The 13,731-nt window shown below is 42.2% G+C and overlaps 2 protein-coding genes across 2 annotated transcripts in view; one reads left to right on the top strand and one right to left on the bottom strand.

Annotated features, from left to right (window-relative positions):
* The window catches only part of GSAP (gamma-secretase activating protein), a 44,798-nt gene extending 35,552 nt beyond the window's left edge, over positions 1 to 9,246 (top strand). Inside the window, exons 25-31 of the mRNA XM_021548336.2 lie at positions 1,492 to 1,562; positions 2,129 to 2,223; positions 3,307 to 3,426; positions 4,848 to 4,909; positions 6,820 to 6,924; positions 7,077 to 7,170; positions 7,749 to 9,246. Coding sequence (XP_021404011.2) covers positions 1,492 to 1,562; positions 2,129 to 2,223; positions 3,307 to 3,426; positions 4,848 to 4,909; positions 6,820 to 6,924; positions 7,077 to 7,170; positions 7,749 to 7,849 — 648 coding nt within the window. The 3' untranslated portion in view covers positions 7,850 to 9,246. The remainder of the gene's footprint in view (positions 1 to 1,491; positions 1,563 to 2,128; positions 2,224 to 3,306; positions 3,427 to 4,847; positions 4,910 to 6,819; positions 6,925 to 7,076; positions 7,171 to 7,748) is intronic.
* Positions 9,247 to 9,455: 209 nt separating this feature from the next.
* The window catches only part of CCDC146 (coiled-coil domain containing 146), a 66,212-nt gene continuing 61,936 nt past the window's right edge, over positions 9,456 to 13,731 (bottom strand). Inside the window, exons 17-19 of the mRNA XM_077783647.1 lie at positions 12,208 to 12,345; positions 10,587 to 10,832; positions 9,456 to 9,684 (exon numbers count right to left, since the gene is read on the bottom strand). Coding sequence (XP_077639773.1) covers positions 9,490 to 9,684; positions 10,587 to 10,832; positions 12,208 to 12,345 — 579 coding nt within the window. The 3' untranslated portion in view covers positions 9,456 to 9,489. The remainder of the gene's footprint in view (positions 9,685 to 10,586; positions 10,833 to 12,207; positions 12,346 to 13,731) is intronic.

Genomic DNA, 13,731 nt, shown 5'->3' with positions numbered 1-13,731 from the left:
AGTTTGCTGTATTGTTAAGCAAAAAATACTTATTATGGAGTAGCATACTCCTAAAAACCATTTGTGTTGCACAAATAATAATTGGTGATTTTGGAGCTTGTAAGAACTTTCACTTCAACACTGATCCTTCAGATCCAGCTGCAGCTCCTGATGCAGAGGCCTTAGCTGCACCCTCTGTGCTGGCCAGAGTTGAAATTCATTCCAGCAGTAGGTATGGTTCTTGTGACCCTTTTGTGGAAACCGGAAATCACTCATTTCCTAGAAAACTTGCTATAGTTATATAGAAAGATTAAATTGCATCTTTCCATTGCATCTAGAAAGTGTGAAGATGGCAAGTATTGGGTAGTTATTTTGCATCAGGCAGCTGTGCGAGCCTGGCTCAAGTTGTGGTGGATGGGAAATGTGCTACCTTGTAGAGCTTTCTGGACAAGATAAATATGAACACTCAACATTACTGAAGATGAATATTCCAGATTAATATTACTGAAGATTAAAATTCCTTTGCATGCAGATCTCTCCTGTGTGTCCTGTTTCTCTCTTGCTCAGAGCCTGTGATGAGTCAGACAATGGAGAGGGTAAAGCCTATGAGGGGAAGAGAGTGGGAAAAAAAGCATTCCTGGATTCTGACCCTCTGGAGGGAGGAAAAGGGTTCCTAACTTCTTGTGACACGTCTTTGCAGAACAGGGGTCAGACTATTTTCCTGAGTTTCCTGGGATTGATTGCTGTGCTTTGAGGGCCAGAGATAAAAGGCACAGAGGAAGTGTCTCAGTTGTGTTCCTGAGATGTGGAACTGGTTACACGTGACAACCATGAGGAAGTTATTTCAGCTCTTCCTTGTGTGGTTTCTCTTTCAGCTGCAGAAGCTGAGAAGGCCCAAGTGAGAGCAGGGCTTGTGGCTTTGGTATATGCTGACTCTGGTGGACATCAGCTTGGGAGCACAAAGAACAACAACATGGGCCAAGGGATTGTTTCACTTCACTGGGAACAATTGATGAGGAGAGGCATTTCTTTGTCTCATTTTTCCTCCTTACCAGGACTAGATCTGTGATTCCTCCTGCATACTCTTCTTGGCAAACTGAACATTCTACTGTCTTCAGCATTATCTGCTTTTGCTGAGCCCTTGGGACTGTTCCTTGCCAAATGCTCAGCCACTTGGACATGCTGATTTTGCTTTCATGGCAAACAGATCTTTGAGAATTTGCTGCAAGAGCTTGAGATCATTTGTCTCCAAGAAGCACAATGTGTTATGTTGATGTATGTCTTGCATGATGCTTTGAAGTGCTGGAAGCACTTTAAAGTGCTGGAATAGGGCAATTCTGTTACAATTCTAATTTTAATTTTACATTTTAAGGCCTTAGAGAAAAAAATGAAGACTTAGTAGGAGTCCCATGAGAAGTTTTTAACAAATACTGGTGTGAGGAATGAATGAAGGCCAAGGGCCTGCTGTACACAGGCTCCTGGAAACATCCAGTCTTCTCTTTTTTGTTTTAGCTGAATCTGGTGCATCGAATAATGAAAGAAGTTTGGAGGAGATACCAGCTTCATTCCTGTATCTTCTGCTTGTGAGCAAGTGATTTGTTAAAGTTTTTAGCCTGCCTTTTAAGTGTGGGCATAATGATTTTGGTCTTCATTGGTAGTACTCCTCTGAACAGTGTATGCTTATGCTGCTGTCAGTGTCAATGTTACTGTCACTTACTCTTCCTAAGGATCCTGCTGGCCCTCTCCAGGCCAGTGTGAATATTAACCACACAGGCATTGTTATGGCTGGAGTTCAAACTTGCTGAGTTTGGAGTGGTCCAAAGTTAGGTAGTAGTTGTTAAACACCTGTAAAAGCCAGGTCACTCATACCAGCACTGTTTTACCAGTTACTGCTGATTCCAGGTACTGCTGAGAGCTTTGTAAATGTGCATCAGTGTGGGGAGGAGATGGGGACACCACAGAGACTTTGTGTGTCTGCAGCACTGGGCAGCTGGTGCTGGCTGAGACACCTCAGTAATCAGGGCAGCATCCCATGGCCCTGCATCCCAAAGGCAGGCATTCAGTGCATTCCCAGTATGTCAAATTGACCCTTTCTTAGGAGAGAGTGGGTGCCTCGGGTTCTTAATGTGTTGCTGCTTTGTTAACTCAGTGATGAGAGAGGAAGTGCAGGAGAGTTCGCGGTGTTCCACATCATGAGTCGGATTCTGGAAGCAGCAAATGGCATGTGCATGCCTTTACCTCCTGGTAAGTTCTGTGTTTTGCTGTTCTAATCTTGAGTGAGGAGAGCAGTGCTATAAATTCCTCCCAGCACAGCAATGGTTTCAGCACATGTGTCAAGTTAGCTTTGGCAGTATTGACAGCTATTCAAGTCAGTTATAGAGGGGAAGGCTCTTGATAAAACTGTACATGTGAAATGAAGCAAGATGAAATAGTTACTAGAAACAGAGAAAACTAAACAGAGGTTTCCAGTGGAATATGTGGGTGCAGTCTTATTAAAACTAAGATTTAGACAACTGGACTTCAGTGTCAAGATGCACAAGGGAAAATCCTATCCTGTAGCAGATAGAGTGTTTTTTCTCATGCTCTTGCCCTGCTAATATTTTTCATTTTTTTCCTGAAGGGATTACTTCCAGCCTTGATGGAAAAGCTGGTCTTGATAGAAGACTTTCACTTCCTAGAGCTCCTAATAATTCTCTAGAGCATTTTTAAAGCACTTGCTTATTTTCATTAGGGAAAGACATCTTGACATCTTAATATCTTAATGCTTTCCAATTCTGTTTGAATCTTTCTGGGTTTTATTTCCTGATCTGTCTACAGTTGTTTAAACTGCTTTTGGTATGAGTTTGTCCCTCAGTCTGTGTGGGCACAAATGCTGCCACACAGTAGTGTTACAGGATAACAAGACCATCATCAGGCTGTTAAAGGAAAGTTGAAGTGTTAATGCTGCCTATGTGAGTGTCTGCATGGCAAGGACATCCTGAGGGTGGTGAGGCCTCAGATTTTGATTAATTAGGAGAAGAGAGGGAGATAAAAGACAAATTAATAGAACAAGTCAGATGTAAGGCAACAGTGTTGGTGTTTGACAGTGTATGACTTTAATGCCTGTTTTCAATCCCCTTAGCTTTCTTCTTTCTGATGAGGTAGTACTTGAGAGGACTTAAAGGATGTCTAAATAAAACCACCTGACTTGATAAATTGATTTCCTCACCAACTATAAAAAATCAGAAGTCAAGGGAAGTGATGGCTTTAGCTAGAGTAATTCCAGTCTCAAATAGAGAATTAGAAAAAACTTACATATTGTACCAAACAAGTTTGTCTCTTTCATAGGTTTTCACACTCTGCACCTGGGTCTTGGTGTCCGATGTCTCCCTCTGCACACCCTCCTGCACTATATTGACAATGGCATCTTGCAATTGACAGAAACCTGTGTCAGGAAATTGCTGAAAGGTACAGAGAACATGGTGTTTTATTTGTTCCTAGCCAGCTAACTGGGACTGTTGTCCTTTGAGCCATTCCCCTTGGACATGGGTTTTATTGCCCAGGACACTCAACTCTCCTTAAAGTGTTGTTTATACAGTAAGGTCTGTAGCTGATGGTGTTGCCTACCTGAAAGGAGAAAGTTAGGACTCAGGCTATGTGACTGGCCTTACCACAGCACACAAAGAAATGTCTGTGTGGAGACAATCTGAGTTTGTAGTTTTTGCACTCGAGACTTCTTAGAAAAGCAAATACTAAAGATTATTGTGGGATTTGTTGGGGAATTTCTGTGACTCTGTGAAAGTGCACACCTGTTTGTGAGGAAGTTGGGTCTGCTATCCAGCCCTCAGCTGTTGCTTTATGTTTGGAAAGAGAAGAACAGGCCTGTCAAGCTGACCTCATGGCTGGGGAAGCTTATGGAGCAGATCATTTTGAGTGCCATCGCATGGTGTGTCCAGGACAACATGGGTTTGTGAAAGGCAGGTTCTGCTTGACCAGCCTGTGACCTTCTGTGACCAGGTGATCCACACAGTGGGTGAGGGAAAGTCTCTGGCTGTTGTCTGCCTGGACTTCAGGAAAGCCTTTGACACCATTTCCCACAGCATTCTCCTGGAGAAACCGGCTGATCATGGCCTGGATGGGAGCACTGCTCACTGGGGATAAAACTGGCTGGACAGCTGGGCCCAGGGAGTGGAGGGGAATGGAGCTACATCCAGCTGGTGTCTGGTCCCCAGTGGGGTTCCAGAACTCAGTATTGGGGCCAGCTCTGTTTAATATCTTTTTCAATAATCTGGACAAGGGGATCAAGTGCTTCCTCAGCCATTTTGCAGATGACACCAAGTTGGGTGGGAGAGCTCTGCAGACAGATAGGAAGAGGCTGGGTTGATGGGCTGAGGTCATTTATGTGAGGTTCAACAAGGCCAAGAGCCTGGGTCCTGCTCTTGGGTCACAACAACCCCAGACAGCATCACAGGCTGTGGCAGAGTGGCTGCAAAGCTGCCCAGGGGGTGCTGGTCAGTGGTGGCTGAACATTAGCCAGCTGTGCCCAGTGATGTGCTATTTCTCCAGTGTCCAAGAAAAGTGACAAAAAATATGCTGTATCAATCTGTGCCTGATCTTGATAAATTATATATTATAAACTTGAAGAGTTGCACTTAGTCAAAGTGCATTTGAATTACAGTATAAATTGTAACATAAAATTGTGAAGTTATGGACAAATACACAGAAATAAATTTGTACACATGATAAACATGTAAATAATAGTCTTTAAACTGAAATTTCATTTCACTAAGGAGGTGATGTTTATTAAAAATGTCTTCACTCTATTGAGGGTGATGAAAATTTGTTATGTGATTAACTGTTTGATTTGCTTTTTTCCCTGTTGCTTATAGATCTTGATGACACTGAACAGAATGAAAAGCTGAAGTTTAGTATTCTGATGAGGCTTCCAGAGGTAACTAATGGCTTTAGATGTAATTTCTTGGATTTTGGAATTGATAGGAAATTTATCCTTGTGCATAGGGTCAAACCAATGAAAGACTTGGCTGTGATTCAAATAGAGCATGATTCAAATGTAACCACACCTTCCACAGTTTCTCCATCTGCTGCTCCTGGACTGTAGGTTACCCTGATAACTTAAATTACAGATTTGTCCACAGTGTTTTGCAGAGTCTTCAGTATCCTACAGAAGTTTACAAGACTGACACTGTTCTGCTGAGTACTCATTTGCATAAGAAAATGAGGGTTATTTAAAAGGGGTTTATGGGGTTTTTATGTGTGCTTTTTATCATCCATGGAGTCTTTCTCACTTGTGACCTCTGATTGGTTCTGTACACTTCAAAAAATATGTTCAAAAGCTGGTAGAGTAAAAGCTGTAAAGTTGTATTGTACCACAGCTTTGTGGCAGGGATGAATTGCAAGATCTCCTCTCAGTTAAACTTCACAGTCTTACCCACTGACAAGGTGACTTGTGTAGCCACAAGATCTGGTTACTGGCCCTCCATAAATTCTTCCAGTAGAATGGGAGATGCATTTCTCCTTCTCCCCTTTTGCTCTTATTGCATATCACAGGACTGCAGGGAAAGCACAAGATGTCAGGAAGCAGAGGAACACCAGGGATCCCCCTCAGGGAATGCCTCACTGCAGAACAAGCCTTTTTCTACATTAGTTGCCCATTGTTTGCTCAATCTGTACTGTCACGTACAGTTCAAATGGCCAGAAGTGCTGCTTGGGTTTTCCTCCAACAAAGGCTTCTTTATTTGGCAGCAGTTTTGAGAAGGGGTAGAGGAGGAGAACTCCACAGGATGTTCTTTGTCCTCTGTTTTGGACTAGGGCTGGTGAGCTGGGGTCAGCATGGGGCCCATGAGTTGCCAGCCCTGGGCCTGGTGCGTGGGGAACTCCATTCCAACCACGCTCTGACGTGAAGGGCTGAGCTGGGAGAGATTTAGGGAATAACTACTGCTAGCTATGCACAGTAGACTTAGTGCTTTATTGTATCTATTTACAGCTTTGGGAAAAAATGCTGGGAATAGTCTGTTTGCCAGAAAGGTCACTTTGGGGTGACTTGGACTATTTTGAGCAGGTTACATGCAGTGGATGACTTCAGTTTAATCAGAAGCAAGGATTTAAGCACCATAAAACTGTACAGCATTTACTAAGATGAACAGCTGTCTGCATTGCAGTACAGCTGAAGGGGTGGGGCAAGGGAAGATCTACACAGGGAAAACAGCAGAAGGTGGAGCTAATTTCACAGTGTGTTCCTATTCTTTTGCTTATTGGTTGGGATTGGAAGCTCTGGGAAACCTGGTTTTGAATCTTTTGGTTCTGGGAATGTGAGTCAATGTTGTCAGTTTCTAGGATGATGACCTGAATAATGGATCCAAACTTACATTCCCAGTATCTTTCCTTCCCAGCATTCTGCTTGTCTAAATTTCCTTAAGATGAGCCTGAGAAGCTCTGTCCTGAAGGAGGTTTGAGGAATGGGGCATCCACTTTACTCTTTGGGGGAAGAATAGATTCAAATCAGTCACAGCAAAGGATAAAGGTTCAATTAGTACTTAAGTACACATGTGAAGTGGGACAGTGGCACTGGGACAGACTGACTGAGGTGAGGACTGAGCGACCAGGTTTTGATTTCCCACATTTTGAGAACACATTGTGATCTCTTAGTTACAGGCTACAAAAGGAAGGCTCCATGGCTAAACATGATGACCCCTTAGCCTCTGTCATCGGGGTCTGAAAGCAAAGCACATCTGCATTACTGCCTGGGTTTTGTGTCAGCTTTTCCTCTCTTTTCCTCTTTCTAAGTTTCCACTGTTCCATGTCTATGTTCTCAGGTTTTGGGGTTTGTTTTTTGCTTACTAGGCTCTTGGTCAAAAGGTTCGCCAGTACTGGAATCACCCGATAAATGCAAATTTAATAGCACGAAAATATGTGAAACTTTTGCTTGAGAAGCTGGGAAACAGGCAGGTAAGAGCACAGAGGTTATGTTTTAAAATCTTATGCTTTGACAGTGTTGAGATTCCTGAGCTTTCTCTGGACTATAGCACACTAAAGAAACATTGAAACCTCAGTGCAACTGTGCAACTTTGGGAACTAACACAGAATGTCCTCCCTCACAGTGCAGCAGACCTATCCCTGAGAGACTCTCCATCCCCGTGGAGTTTTTGCCACTGAACTACCTGACTAATATGCTGGCAGAGATAGAGAATCAAGGTAGTGTTAATTCTGTGCTTTGGAAGACCAGTGATTGTTTGATGCTCTTTGATGACCTTTGATGCTCACTCAGATGTATCCTGCCTATACTGACATACTGAGTTATTAAAACTCCAGTGTTGTTGAACACAGAGGTTTGGTTGTCTTGCTGCTGATGGAAAGTGTCAGGGGCCAAGAGTCTCCATGTATGGCTATCATCCTATTTGGGGAGGAAAAAAGCTTAATCATGTAGTAGTATGTGAGCATGTGCCCTGGGCCAGTTCATGGACTAGCACTAACACAGCCACTCTGCTTCAAGCTGGGTTTGGATCTCCAGTTTGGAAGTCCAGCCTCCACAGAGGCTTCCCTCTGTGTGGGTTATAATTTACTTACATCCCACTAATAGGATAATTTTTGCCACAGATGAGCATTCAAAGGGCACTACTGAAAACTGTTGGTATTTTTGGGTGCATGAAAACACATTTCTATTACCCCTTATCTTTTGGTATTGTAGAGGAAGGTGTTTAATAGACAGCAGGACTATAAGTGTACACGAACATGTCCAATTTTGTAAATACTTCCTCACCATGTTTTTCTAGGTGTGCATCCATATGAAAAACAAGACCATGTAAATGCAAGATTTGTAGAGGAAACAGCACTCAAGCAAACTATGACACTTCTGGGTCTCAAATACTCCTGAAATACCATACTGTTGAAGAAGGCTGTTAAACTGTGGTGCCTCTGTAAAAGTATTTATTTAAATGCAATGTTGTTTCCCAAATAACTGCAGTTTTGAGTAGTCACCAGTACTCTCATGAGCTACTAAAACAGTATTTGATCTAACAAACTGAGGTTGAAATTACTGACTTGTAGATAAATCTTAGAGAAATGCATTTGACATAACCCCAGGTTTGAAATATATCTGTGAGTTCATTTTGAAGTGGTCAAGGAAGTGGAACAACAGTGTCAAAACATGCTGTGAAAATTGGTATAAATGTCACTTCTTTTAACAAGACAATGCCGGAAAAGGCAGTCCAATTGCAGGATTACAAGACCTATTAACTGTTTACTTGGATTAATAAAAGGAGTTCTTGGTGTGATTGTGTAAAGCACGTAAGAACAATAGATGACTTTTTATGTCAGGCATGAGTAAACACATAGTCATTCCTTGTGGTGGTATCAGTTATCTTATGGTACTTCTTCTACAGCTGCATTCCAGTATTTTCAGTTTTGTAATTAGCACAAAATATAATCTCCTTAAAGTGCATGTGACAGATTTTGTTGAAGGTTTGTTTGTTTGTTTGATGGGGTTTTTTTGTTGTTTTTTGAAGATATGTATACTATATTGTAAGTAATGTAGGATAAGAAAAAAGCTTTAGAAATTGATCTTAACAGTGGCTTGGATAGAGTTTTACATAATCCTTTCTTACAACTTCTACTGTTACAGTTCAAATTTCAGCTTCAGAAAGAAATTAGGCAGGCTGTTTTTCCTTGTTTTCAGCTTCTGTTTGTATGTAACTGAGCCAGTATTGTTTGCTCTTTTGTTTTAAGTTCTGAACTGTGACATTAATTTCAAATGGTAATAGCAATTTTCTACACAGAGAAAATTGCCAGGTTGTGCCATGCAGGGATTCTGCAATCTTTATTGGATTTTAAAAACTCTACAAAATTCCAGACTATTAAACTAGAGAAACTCATTATTATTTTATATATCTGGGAGGTTTTCAAAATAACCTCTGATGTTCCCTCTGAGTGTTTTCCATTGATGCTCCCTGTTCCTTACTAGTGAAATAAAAATATCCAGTTCCTGGGAGTGACTTGGCAAGTTTATGGTCACTCCTTTGTCATTGCCATCAGTGAAGCTTTAGCTTTTTTAGTGACTGCTTAGTGAGAAGGAATATTTTTCTTAATATAATCAGAATTTCTCTGGCAAGTGTAAACTCCAGTCCCAGACTGCAGAAAGCCATGTTGGTGTATGGCTATAAGTGATGGCCACTTTATATTATATGAATAACAGAAGATTTTCTAGCCTTTTCTTTTTAATGAATGTATTTTAACATACCCTCAGATGCAATAAAACTTCACCTGGAAAAATAAGTATAGTATGAGGATCACTCACTTTTCTTGACACTTGGAAATACTGCACTGCATTTGGAATAAAAGGAGAAAGGATTCTGGATCACTGACCAGTTTGCTGTGCTTTTGGCATGAACAAATACTTCATTTTCAGCATGGAATTTGGCTGAACACCAACAGATCTTCCTTCAAGCAATGTAAATGCTGCTGACTCTTGTGATCCGGCAGCTGGTAATGGTCTCTCCTGTTTTCAGTGCTGTCCGTTCAGATTCCAGATGGCTTTGCAGGAGGCTTTTTGAAATGTCTTGGACTCGGGCGGGGCTCACTCGGTCTGAAGGGAGCCACGTGGGCCGGCACCAGTGGGAGCTCCTCCTCCTCATCATCATCATCCTCATCCTCCTCCTCGGGGATAGTGGGGACCTGGCTGGGCACTGCACCTTGTTTCTCCTCTGCAAGCTGCTGTCAGAGAAACACAGCTTGGTCACACAGGGTCTGTGTGCTTTAAAACTCCAGTGCTTCCCCGAGCCCGTGTACAGAATCCATGACAAAGGAAACACTCTTAGTCTAATCCCTGGCAAACCAGGAAAGCTGAAGGGGTATTAAAAGTAAAGCACGAGGTTTGACCATGTAGATATGAGTTTGTCCATTTAAACAGTAGACAATTTGAGCCTGTAATGTTTTTTTTATTTGTCAAGAAAGCAGATTAGATGAACTTTTAAAAGATGTAGTAATTATGCACTGAACATCTGTGGAGTAATTCTGTTCCTGAATACAGTTACTAGAGTGGGCCTTTATCCACAGCACTGGAAGGAAACCTGAGTCACAGCATGAGGAGAAGTTTCATGACAGAAGTTTCCTATTCTAAACTATTACTATGTAGGAGCTCTCTGCTCTGGGATCACTGACCATCTCAAGGACAGAGGCAGTGTCCAGCAGGGTAAGGTTAAAAGTGCTCTCTGCCATGCTGTCCTGCCTACCCTCAGTGTCTTGCTCAGCAGTCTGATTTCTTGCTGCTTCTGATCTGATGCTCATTGTATCCTGAATGTGGGAGACATTAAACTTACTTCTCCTAAGTCCCACACTCCACCTTTTGCAGCTTTACCTTGAAATCCAGTGAAAAGCAGTATTCCACTGATGGCTTCCCTGCCCTTCAGCCACAACATGGTCACACAAACTACTTTAATAACCAAAGGTGAGGATTTTAGTATATGCCCTCCTTAAGATTCAATTACCAGCTCCAAGTGGTGTTGCCAGACTAGAGTTGAAACTCCACAAACCCACTGTAGTGGGTTGTTGGTTGTCTCTGTACCATCATATGCACTGGGCTCCAGGAGCTCTTGCAATGTATGACAACAACTTACTTTAGCTCTGGCTTCAGCTGCTGCTTTTTGTATCTTCTCATTGCGTAGGGTCTTCCACTGTTCCTTTTCTGCTTTAGGAGGGGGAAGGCCTTGACTTATCATCATGGAAGAAGTCATCAGAAATTGTTCTTTGTCTCTGATTTCCTGATGGAGTTTAATGGCAAGTGCTTGCTTCATGGATAACTCTGCAAAAAGAGCCTTTATCTCCTGGGTTTTGTGATTTATCTTTCTCTGCAGTTCGTTGGTCTGGAATACAAAACAGCTGCATTGTAGTTAGGGCTTCCCTACTGTAGTTAGGGCTTCCCTTTAGGCTCTCACTGGACATGACACTTGGTTCAGCATTAGGCACATGAAAGTAAGTCCAACTTGACAAGGTTTTAAATAGTAGTTAGATCCTTGAAAATTACTAATTTTTTGTGAACACTTAGAACAAAAACAAACAAACAAACAAACAAAAAAAAACTGCTCAAGGAGTCACATTTACTCCAGTACAAGAATAGAAAAGCACATTTGTCTTTGATTCTTGACCTTTTCAGCTGGACAGCAAAACTCCACCAGCCTGGGATCGCAATTCTTTTTGAGTTTATACATAATTAGCTTCATAATAAAGCTGGAATAAGCTAAATTCCTATGAGATAACTGAGTGATAATGCTGATGTAGGGGCCATGGGTTGTGACATTATCCTTGGAAGGGGGACGAACAGAAAAGGAATGTGACAGAAATCCTTGAGTCTCAGTGCCGATGATTTGAAAGAACCAAAAAACTTTAAGTGACTCATTGGAACTGGGACAGCCAGAGCACTTGCAAATGCAACTTTTGGCACACTGCCATTCTTACAGTAGCTTATTAGCCCATGGCTATAATTTCACAAACAGTTTACAACCATGATATTTCTCTGTGTGTTCAAAATAAATTATAAGAAACTGTTTTAAGCTTTCATGTGTGCCAAACCTAACATCTAAGAAAAAATTTTACCCTGGCTTTGTTTTACATTAATTATTTAGCAAATTTTTTTTCTGTCATTCCCTCAGCCCTGCTCAGTTTGCAGCTTTTTCATTAGGAATATGGAGGCTAGGAGCATTTTTGGTCTTTCCCGAACAATATTACTTGCAGTTAAAAGCAAATTGCTATAATTATATTTTATAAACTGTATTGGAAATGATGTTTCCTCTGTGATTCTCCCTACCAAAACAACCAAAGAACTTTGAGCTGGATACCAAGTTCATGTTTTTGTATGTTGGAGTAGAATTTATCTGGCCTTCCTTTATTTCTTTTTTTCCCTTATTTCTTTTTAGCCTGTTGTGGGAAGGCTGTTAAGTACATTTGTGAAAGGAGGATCCTACAAAGTTTCTAAGCATCTCCTTCAGAAAGAACTAATTCTGTTTTAGTGAAAGGTACCATTTATGGTGCAACTTTGTTTTTAAAAGAGAGGACATTCACCTAGTAGTTTCGGTTTATCTGTGTTACTGTTGCTATTCCTGTCTGTAATTTCTGAAGATTAACTTATGATTTGCCTCTTAACAATTCCAGCCACTTTTGTAATTTGCAAGTGAATCACCTCTTGCCCAGATGTTTCATTTTGTACAGGCTGGCAAGCAGAGTGTGCAGTGCCCTTCTTACCCTCCTAGCGAACACCAGCATGTCCTGCTTGCTGTTCTCCACCACAGCACGGATTCTGTCTATCATATCAGAAATGTTCTCACAGAGAAAATCTATCTTCAGCAGTCTCTGCTCCTTCTGCACCAGCTCTGCCTCTATCTGCAGCAAGAAGGAGGACATAGTGTAAGGACAGGACAGGGGAACGTGCAGCACAAAGCATTCTGTGATTGCCTTCAGCTGCTGAATAACACTGGTGAACAGTGATAAACAAACACCTTCACTATCAGATTTCTCAAAATGTACACCGTCTCTGCCAAGGATCAGGCCAAAATTGGTTCAGTTGTTTGCTGTCAGTCATACAGTTCTTCCATATCTGGCCAGGCCCTCTTGGGAGCAGGGGTTGCACCATTGTTACTGCCTTGCTGTGCTTCTCTTGAAAGAAATGGGGCTTTTTTCTACTCATATTTTTTTTAATCTTCCGGTTCCTTGAGTCCCACCATAATGGAAGGTTTCAGCTCTTGCTTTAAATACTATCCCTCCTCTCATGCTAAAAAAAGTATGGGCTCCATTAACAAATTATAACTACAATGACTTTAAATCCCATGGAGATTGAAATAGACATTTAAACTTATCACAACTCCAAGAAAACCTTCTTAATGTGTAGGCTGGTGGTAGCAGGCTCTGTTGCAGCCTGCTCGGCTATGCAGAGCTCCCTCCTGTCAAGGAATATGGGACAGTAAAAAAAAAAGCTCAGATAATTCAAGCTTTGTCTTCACAAACTGGATTTCAAAAGAAGGACTCTGGGGTGTGCTCAGAGCTTACTGCTACTGCCCTCACACCTTCAGTGCCCTCTGTGAATCCCCTCCCAACACTGAACACAGTGGGAAGAGTTTTGTGCTTCTATAACTGGGACAGACAAAACTATATAAGGAAAAGCTGTTGCTTTACCTTCCTCCTCCCCACACAGGGGGCTCTGAAACTGGCTTTCCATTGGCCCTGATGCTTCCCTCTGAAGTCTCGGGGCAGTCACCAGCAGTGCTGCAGTCAGGTGTCAGCAGCTGGGCTGGCCTGGCTGCTGCTTCCACCAAGCTCTCATTGGTGGCTCCTTTTCATCAGGGAAGCAAAGCAGTAGAGCCCAGCCCTAACAAGGGGCAGTGTTTGCTTCTGTGTCACACCTGCAGACTTTGTGAAGAGGCTGGCAGGTCTGCCTCCTGCCCACAGCCCGTGGATAGTGGTGAAACAGCTCATGGCCAGTTAGCAAAGACTGACAACCCTGTTTGTTAGCAATTTATAATTCTGCATTTATCTCCCTCTGCTGCCTTTTCTGTGCCTTCCCCTAGTGAGGTGGGTCTGCACTGAAGTGCCAGCAATGTGAATGGAGTCAGCACAGGATGCTGCAGAGCCAGGGGTACCTCACAGAGCTCCCCCTCCTCAGCCTGTCCTGGAAGAAGTCAAAATGTCCCATGTCCAGTTGACCAGGAAAGCAGATGCTAGGCTGGAGTTCACAATGGCCAATAATAATTATTTTGATTCTTCTTACAGAAA

Source organism: Lonchura striata, chromosome 5 (assembly GCF_046129695.1).
Source record: "Lonchura striata isolate bLonStr1 chromosome 5, bLonStr1.mat, whole genome shotgun sequence".
Taxonomy (NCBI): Eukaryota; Metazoa; Chordata; class Aves; order Passeriformes; family Estrildidae; genus Lonchura; species Lonchura striata.
The sequence above is the reverse complement of the archived record's forward strand: the minus strand, read 5'-3'. Positions and strand labels throughout refer to the sequence as shown.